Below are 8,973 nucleotides of genomic sequence, written 5' to 3'. Positions count from 1 at the left end.
CTTGCCCTGGCCAAAAAAAACTGCAAAAAAAAAAAAGAATATGGGCATGAAGATTTATAATTATAGGCCCTGGGGGTATAGGATACATGTAGGGTCCACACAGGGCCCTTCAGCACCAGGAGACAGAGGGAGAGGGACAGTCTCATGGTCAGTACACTATTAGAGTCTAGGGTGTTATCCAAACAGGCTTCTTATGGGGTGTGGTGGCAGTAGTGGTAGTTATTATTGTAGCATGAGCTGTAGGAGGTCACATGTGAGAGAGGGGATCACTGCATAGGTCTGGGTGGCCCACAAGGGGTCTGGGGCAGCAAACACAGTAGGCTGTTTACAGCTGTCCCACGGAGACAGTGTCGCCAAGGAGGCCCTTGCATGAGGCTGATGTCTGGATTGACCATAGTGAAGAGCTAGGAGGAACCTGAGAACGTTCCCTGTGAGTGGCTAGAAGCCCAGCATGTTCAAGAGAGAGCCTAGCCATGTTTGCTGCAGCCTGCATGGAGCTGCCCACTTTGCCTGTGGGTGGTCCCAGCTGCTTGGGAGGCCTGGGTAGGAGGATCACTAGAGCCCAGGAGTCGGAGAATGCAGAAGCTGCAATAAAGCCACTGCGCTCCAGCCTGGCGACAGATAAAGACCCTTCCTGTTTCAAAACAAAAAAAGAAAAGGAAAAGTGGATTTTTATAAAAGTCAAGTTAATAGATTCTTCTGCAGAGGGCATTTGCCTTTCCTTAGAGGCATCCTGCCCCAGGCTGAGCCCCTCGGCTGGGTCTAGTCCTCTGGTCTATTTTAGCATCGGACTCCCCACTTCCCACAGTAAAAGCTGTGACTCAGGGAAGGCCAGGGGATCCCTGGGGCCTGAGGAGTACGGGGCTACAGAGGGCCTGCTGGTGCGACAGGGTGGGTTTGTATGCCTAGCCAGGTGGCCCACCTGAGCTTTTCTGGGCTCATCTGCACCTGGTTGATATGGGAAGACCAGAGGCTTCTTCCCTCCTATGACTCTGAGTGACTTATTTCTCTTGTGACTCTGACCTGGCCTTCCGTACTCCCCGAGCCTGAGCTGAGGCTGGACTATCATGTGGTGGATGGGGCCCTAGATGCCTGGCGCCCTTGGGATGTGGCTGTGCCCCCAGCAGCCCCCTGAGCCAAGAGGAGTGGCTCTGCCCGCAGTCCCAGCCTGAGGACTTCTGTCCTTCCTGCGTAGGGCACATACTAGTGCCATGGTTTTATTCATATATATTTGCGCCAACCTAGCTTCGTCAGACCCAAACAGGTGACATAGATACTGAGGGTCCGAGGCCCTGCCCCAGCACGCTTGGGCCTTACTGGGTGCCAGGCCCAGCTGGGTAGAGGGTCCACCCTGGTGGTGAACATGAGCTTTGTGGTGGGTAAGGAACATCTGTGAGGCCACTAGCAGTAGCAGCAACTCTGCCTCAGCTGGCTGTCCCTTCTGGCTTCTGGTCCCGACTGAGGGAGAGGTCTACTGGCCTGAGAGGGCACAACTTACCTGTTCTCCCAGCCACCCTCTTGTGCAACCATTGAGCAGGTGCCCACACACATAGCTCACAAGGCCTAGTCTTTGTGTCTGGCTCCAGATGGTTGTGTCTAGTGGCTAAGTATGGCCTGGGGTATAGGGACAAGCCCAGTGTCACTAGGGGGCCCAGGCTTTGCTCCTAGGTTTGTTTGAGGGGCTGGCACAGGGCTGTGTGCTGTGCTGATGCACAAAAGGACCTTTCCTTGTCATCCTGGAATTTTCTCCATGTGTCCATGCTAGACACAGAAATCTGCTTGCAGGCCAGTCCCTACCAGGTCTGGAAGCAATTGCCGATTGCCGGCCGCCTGCCCCTCCCCTGGGTGCACTGCTGCTGCCACCCAGCATGTTTGCAGGCTCCTCTCAGATCCTGCACTGGGAAGGGACTTGCACAGGGAATTGGATCTGGCCACTGACCCCTCCCCCAGGAGCTGCACATCAAAGCCAGGCTGGTGTGTTTGATGTCACAAGGCTGCTGTGCTGGGTCCCTGTCTGTGATTTGACTACTCCTTCCAGCCCAGTCACTGTCATGTTGGAAGGAGACTGGACCCTGCCCTTTCCCAGACCGCCCTAGCCGTCCTGTTCCATCCTGCTCCGCAGAGGGATGTATACCCTGGGCCTGGCCCTGGCTCTCTAGTCAGCTGGGTCTGTGGGGAGAGGGCAGATTCTGTCTGCTCTGCTGAGCATGTCCACATTCCTTCGTGGGAAGGGGCTCCAACACGCTCTCCCTTCTGCTGCTATGGGGCTGGCATCCTCCTGGGGAGCTTTCCCCCCACTGGTCAACATACACAAGCAAAAGCAAAAAGCAAAGAAAACAAGAACAAAGGAAGATGGGCCAGCCCAGCCCATGGAGTCATGGCCTGGGCTGGGCCTAGCAGCTAGTTTTGGGGAGGTGGGGGGTGTCTATCCTGCTCTGTGGGCTGAGTCCTTACTGCTGGGTCCTCTCCTGTTCAGGAAGGGTAGTCTTCCTCACTCAGGTGGGTTCTTAGCACTGTGGGGTCAAGAGCTGGCTGGGTGCCCGCTGTGGCCCTCAGTAGAGTATGGGGCCCCCACCACTGTGATCCAGCTCCGTGTGCATGTGTGTCAGCGCCAGTGTGGGCTGTGTGCTCTGCACGTGTGTGTGTATGTGTGTGCGCACGCTTTATGCATGGATGTTCTGGCCACCTAGTCCTCACATCCTCCTGGTCACCAGCGAAGCTGTCTTGTCTAAAGCTGAGCCTCCCTGGACAGGGGGGACCTGAGGGCATCTGTCAGGCTGGGGATAGACTTTTGGGATTTATAGTGAGTTTTGTGGTGCTGTGCTAGGAAATGCAGATGTGACCTCCCCTCAGCCCGGTTGGGTTGGGTCAGTCACTGTGTGTCCGGTGTGTGTAAACATGTCACCACATGTGTACCACTGCCCTCACATGTTTCCCCAGGAATATGCTACTCAGAAAGAGGGGGAGAGAGGGGTAGTGCCTATAGCTCAGTGAGTAGGGTACCAGCCCTATATACCGAGGGTGGCGGGTTCAAATCTGCCCCCCGCCAAACTGCAACAACAACAACAACAAAAAAGCCGGACATGGTGGGTACCTGTAGTCCCAGCTACTCAAGTGGCTAAGGCAAGAGAATCACCTAAGTACAGGAGCTGGAGGTTGCTGTGAGCTGTGTGATGCCATGGCACTCTACCTCTACCGAGGGCAATAAAGTGAGACTCTGTCTCTACAAAAAAAAAAAGAAGAAGAAAGATAAGAAAGATGGGGAGGGAGTCAGGTGAGGGCAACACCCGCTGCCATTCTGCCCACACGCACATCCTGAGCTGGGAGGAGAGGGGCTGTGGGTCTCCATCCCTCCATCTGCCAGTGATGTGTTAGGATGAGGAAGGGGCTACAGACCGTGGGGAGAGCCTGTTGCCCTGTCTCAACCCTCCTTTGTCCTGTATCTTCAGTCTGTGTCAGCAACCAAGTGGCCCTTGGTGCTTGTGCCACTGCCCAGAGGAGGCTTGCCATGTGTGTCTGGGCGCCTCTACCTAATGTTCTGTGCCATTTTGCTGCCTTCAGCTTTGCTTTCTTTTTGGGTGATAATCACCATTTCAGGAGTCATCAAGAGCCCTTCAGAAGTCTTCCCTGCCCTGCCCTATACAGCCCATGGGAGTCTGATGGTGCGTTAGGAGGAGGGCACGTCTAGGCAGTGGGAACACATTGTGGCCTAAGGTCACACAGCGAGGACATGGTGGGGCCGTGACTCCCATGTGTAGCATGGGTTGAGAACAGAAGCTCCTGCCCCTCTGGAAGACCATTACCTTCTGCCTGGGATCCTCCCTTGCAGGTCTGAGCAGAAGTGACAGCACGTGGCAGTGTGTGGTCTCCGGGACCTGGCCCTCATTGCTGGGAGTCCACTTAACAGATTTGGGGGTCACTGATGACCTCCTTAGGGGATAGTCAGATGAAAGCTCAGGTCTTGGCTGGGCACAGTAGCTCAGGCCTGTGATCCCAGCTCTCTGGGAGGCTGAGGTGGGCGGATCACTTGAGCTTAGGAGTTCAAGACTAGCCTGAGCAAGCATGAGACCTTGTTTCTACTAAAAGTAGAAAAACTAGCTGGACCTGGTGGGTGGGCAGGCATCTATAGTCCAAGCTACTCAGGAGGCTGAGGCAGGAGGATCACTTGAGCTCTAGTTTGAGGTTGCAATGAGCTGTGACACCACTGCATGCTGCTTAAGGTAACAGAATGAGACTTGCCAAAAAAAAAAAAAAGGAAGCCCAGGACCCACAGACTCCCATCGTTTAGCACAGGAGCCTCGATGCTGCTGCTCTCCCATGTGGCTGTGGCCTCCAAGCCTCATGCTGCCAGGGCTGAGGTCTTTGAGACTGTGGAGGCTGACCATTTGCTGAGGCCCCTTGAGAGCTCTGCCCAACTGCTGGCTGCTAACCTCTGATGGTTGTGGGGTACAGTTGGGGGCCCAGGAGAGGTTCAGCCAGGCCAGGGCTGCCTGGGCTGAGGACTGTGGCCCTGAGCCTATGGTGCTGACCTGGAGGGGGTGGGCTGGTGCCTTGCCCTTCACCTTCTGTACCAAGCCCTGGTGTCCTGGGGTCCCCAGCTGTCCTGCCTGGCCTCTGTGTCCCTGATGTTTTGTTTCCTCTCCTTCCAGGGAGTATCTGCAGCTGCCAGGTGGGGCAACCCCTGTGTGCGTGTACATGCGGGATGAGGTAGGTGACTGCTGCCACGCAGACTCAGTCTACTGCCTGCTGGGAAAACCCACCCTCCCCCGGCCTGTCTTCAAAGCAGCGGCAGGAGACTTAGGCTCTTGAAAGCGTGATGTGTTTCATGGAAAAAAAACGAGAACGGCTGGCCCACCAGAGCCTGGCCACGGCTGCCTGGGCTGCTCCTGAAACCTCCCTCAGCGCCCTGTTTGTTTTCTCAGCCTTCTCAAAGCCCAAGAGTCACAAAAGTGGTTTCATTTAATAAATATTTGCTTTGCTCCATGTTTTGATCCTTTTCAAAACCAAATGTGCAGGCAAAGCCTGGCAGCAAGGCCTTGCCTGCCTGTCGGCCCTGCCTGCCTTGCAGGGACCCTCCCAGCACTCAGTCCCCTGGCCTCACAGGGACCTTTTGTTTCTTTCTTGGCCACGAGCCCTTTGCTGGCCCAGGGGGCCCTGGATGGGCCTTGGTGTGGTTGGGACACTGCCCTCATTTGTCCCCAGTGGGAGGCTCCCTGACCTAGAGTTGGGGGCTGGGGGCTACAGGCTGAGAGGGGAGGGATGTGGGAGGCTGCCCAGAGGGACAGGCTCCCAGGCCTCAGGGACCCAGGTCTGAACTGTGGTGCTTGGGCTTTCGCGTTAGGTGTATAGGGCTGAGCCCTTGAACTGTGCCCACCGGAGGCAGCTCCTCTGCCATCTATCGAGGTCAGCATTAGGCTGAGCCATGGTTAGCTAGGCCCAAGCCCTGCCCACTCTGGGTGGACAGCACAGAGGAGGACGGATAGTGTCCCTGAGGAGCACTGGCCAGAGCCTGTAGCTCTGTGAGGTGGTGGAGCTGGCCAGGGCAGAACCCATGAATCCAGGTGTTGATTTGGGGGCCCATCAGCTCAGAAGCTTTAAAAGAGTGGATGCTACCAGTTCACCTCAGCCCACCCAATGGTGCTGGACCCTTTGTGGCTCTTGGGTTCCTGGGGCTTTGTGGGTGTTCATGGAGCTGGATGACCCTGATCCAGGGACATGGCCAGCTCAGTCTGCCTGGCTGCTTGTGGCCTACATCTTACAGGTGTGGATTCTCCTGTCTAGGCTTCCCCTTCCCACCATGGGTGACAACACAATTCAGCCTCTTCCTGTCCCCAGGCTTTGGCTTTGGACAGAGGGCCTGGGTGGCAAAGTATCCTCCACCCAGCCTGGCTTCACTGGCCCAGGCCCCAGTGGGCTTGGGTCACAGCCTAGAAGTCCAGACTGGGTCAGGAGACAGACGGTCATCGGGTCCTCACCCACCTGCAGGCCAGACTCAGGCCACCCCTGGCAGAGTGAATGGACCAGCAGGGGCTAGGTGTGAGGGTTGGGTAGGACAGGGTCAGTGAGATCGTAGGGCAGAGCAGAGGAGTGTGGAGAGCCAACCGGTGATATTGACTGGGCAGGCTAGGGGAGGTGGGCTGACCAGTAGGCAGGGGATGCTGGGGTCTCTGGTGGGCTGAGGCCCGGGTCTGAGCCTTGTGGAGGCTTTGTCAACATGGGTTTGGTGGGACCCCCAGGTCCAGGGCAGTCTGACTTGTTCTCCTCACTTCCTCTGCAGGTGACTGGGGGAGCGGCGCTGCGAGCCACAACTCTGCAGTCGTTGGGCCTCACCGGGGGCAGTGCCACCATTAGGTAGGGGCAGCGGGGCTGTGGGCCATAGACTGCATGCAGCTAACAACTGTGGTCTCACCTGCTCAGGCCCTCCTTCTGTCTCCTGCCCTAAGGCGAGGCGCATTCAGGGAGGGTGCAGGGTGTTCCCAGAGAGTGAGGTGGAAGCCAGTTCACTCACGCTTTGGGTTCCCCACTAGGTTTGCCATGAAGAGCTGCCCCCCTGCAGGCAAGCAGGAGCTGGGGGGCCCCAGGAGCAAAGCCCCTGGGAGCCCACCATCCCCTGCCTTGGCCAACAGCCCTCAGCTTTCATTGAACTCAGGGGAGCCCAGTAGAGGTGACCAGGGCCGTGTGGATGACCCAGGAACCTCTGGGACCAGCTGCACGGGTGGCCTGGGTCCAAGGCCGGCCGACACTGAAGTGGAGCCGAGAGGGAAGGCATCCACCCCTGCGCCCTTTGTTCCTTTCTCTGGTGGGGGTCAGCGCCTGGGGGGACCTTCTGGATCCACGAGGTCTCTGCCAGCTCCTTCAACCAAGCCACCCAAGTCCCTCTCCAGCCCTGGAGGCCCCTCCAAGCCAAAGAAGTCCAAGCCCGGACAGGAGCCCCAACAGGAGCCAGAATCGGTAAGCGGGGTCTGGCCCTGAGATGGCAGCCATGGTGGCCTCATGTGATGGCAACCAGTCAGCCTAGTGGTGTGGCAGGGTCACTGGGCTTGCTTTCATCTGCTGGGGAAGTGATTTTTTTTTTATTTTGTTTTAAGCTATTTGTATTGGGGCACCCATTTTAAAGGCACAGTTCAGTGGGTTTGGACAAACACATGTGCCCATGTAGCTGTCCCATGGCCCGGCCAAGACTGACAGCACTCTGCCTCCGCTCCCCGTATCATTCTCTCCTTGTCCATGCGGGTGGGCTTTTTGGCTTTGTTTCTTATGTTTTGAGATAAGAGTCTCATTCTGTTGCCCAGGCTGGGGTACAGTGGCATCATCATAGCTCATAGCAACCTCCTACTTCTGGGCTCAGATTATCCTTCTGCCTCAATGTCCTGAGTAGCCGGAGTACAGGTGCCTGCCACCATGCCTGGCCCAATGGGGCTTTTTGCAGTGACCTGCAGCAGCCACTTTTCCACCATCTTGCCTGATCTGGAGGTTTTCATCAGGCCTGTGGTATAGATGAGGCAGCTGTGGGTATTGATCGTTTCATGCTGAGCTCTTCCAAGCCAGCTATTCCTATGCTTGTGTTTTTCCCGTTGTAGCCAGCAGTAGTAGGGGGCGTGAAAAGTAATTTTAATATTGCCCTAAACAGGGCTTGGCGCCTGCAGCTCAGTAAGTAGGGCACTGGCCACGTACACCGAGGCTGGCAGGTTCAAGCCTAGCCCAGGCCTGCTAAAAAAAAAAAAAGGAACAAGAAAAGCAAGTAAAAACCAAACTTAAAAAAAAATAGTGAGAAAGAATAAAGATCAGAGCAGAACTTAAATAGAGACTGAAAATAACACAAAGAGCAAAACAAAACAAAAATATTGCCCTAAAAAGGCTGGGCATGGTGGTTTGTGCCTATAACCCCAATATTTTGTGAGGCCAAGGTGAGAATGATTGCTTGAGGCCAGCAGTTAAAGGCTGCAGTGACCTATGATTGTAGAAGATGAAGGATTTGCTTACCCATCAGGAAAGTTGTCATGTGTGTTTAGAAACTGAGTAAGTAGGATTTTGCTTGTCTGGTAGGGACTTTTTGTGGAAATTGCTGTGACTACAGCTCAGTCTGGCTGGGAGGAGAGACCAGCTTCTGCCCAGTGGTCCCAAGCAGCTGAGTCAACAAGCTGCTGGTTCAGAGTGACGTCCGGCGTGCTGTCCTTGGCTTTGCTGAGGTGACTTACTGTGTATAACACACCCATCGTGAGCGCACACTTTTTATGAATCAGCATGTTTTCTTCTGGGTCCATCTCTGAGCCCCTGAGACCAGAGCTGTCACACTCGGTCCCTCTGTCCCCATGTCTCATCCTCCTGCTGCTATGTGATGTCCACCAGCACTGACTCAAGTGGCAGAAGGGACCATGTTCTGGATCATGCCAAGGGTCAGTTGGTAGGTCAGGCACAGCCCCCAAGAGCAAGGACTACCCTGGGGCTGCATCCTCAGGTGGCCACCACGCATAAAGGGGTCTCTGTGTGTCATATTAGGACCTCCCACCACCTTCCCTGTGCTGTTTGGAGCCTGTCGAGCCCTGGGGGCCATCTTGTGTCCTCTGTGACAGCCATATAGTGTGTTAGGGCTCCTGAGAAGGGCTATGGTGTGGGCCGTGTACCCTCAGTCCTTGCCTGGAGGCCAGTGCAGAATGTCCTCCCTGCAGCGTCTCTGGACTCTCTTGTTGAGTTTCCACAGCTTCCGCTGGCTTCTTTGGAGAGGGTGGTGTTGTTGGCATCCTCACCAGGTGCGATATCTCCCTTTCTCAGAGGTTCCTCTGGGTGATGGCTGCTTCAGAACACTCTCCCAGCCCTTGGTGTGAGTAAAGGTCTTGGTGTGAGGCTCGGCGCCTATAGCTCAACCAGCTAAGGCGCCAGCCACGTATACCTAAGGTGACGGGTTCGAATCCCCAGCCCGGACCCGCCAAACAACAATGACGGCTGCAACCAAAAAAAATAGCCGGGCGTTGT

At 55.8% G+C, this 8,973-nt stretch overlaps 1 protein-coding gene across 8 annotated transcripts in view; it reads left to right on the top strand.

Annotated features, from left to right (window-relative positions):
- ASPSCR1 (ASPSCR1, UBX domain containing tether for SLC2A4) overlaps positions 1-8,973 on the top strand; it is a 44,488-nt gene that overhangs the window by 15,084 nt on the left and 20,431 nt on the right. For all 8 annotated transcript variants that reach the window (XM_012803166.2, XM_023511085.1, XM_023511088.1 and 5 more), the window contains exons 5-7: positions 4,650-4,707; positions 6,278-6,351; positions 6,528-6,951. In XM_012803166.2, the coding sequence (XP_012658620.1) occupies positions 4,650-4,707; positions 6,278-6,351; positions 6,528-6,951 (556 nt within the window). The remainder of the gene's footprint in view (positions 1-4,649; positions 4,708-6,277; positions 6,352-6,527; positions 6,952-8,973) is intronic.

The sequence above is a fragment of the Otolemur garnettii genome, unplaced genomic scaffold (genome assembly GCF_000181295.1).
Source record: "Otolemur garnettii isolate 467f Iridium unplaced genomic scaffold, OtoGar3 scaffold00018, whole genome shotgun sequence".
Taxonomy (NCBI): Eukaryota; Metazoa; Chordata; class Mammalia; order Primates; family Galagidae; genus Otolemur; species Otolemur garnettii.
This window is presented reverse-complemented; position numbering and strand designations above follow the sequence as displayed.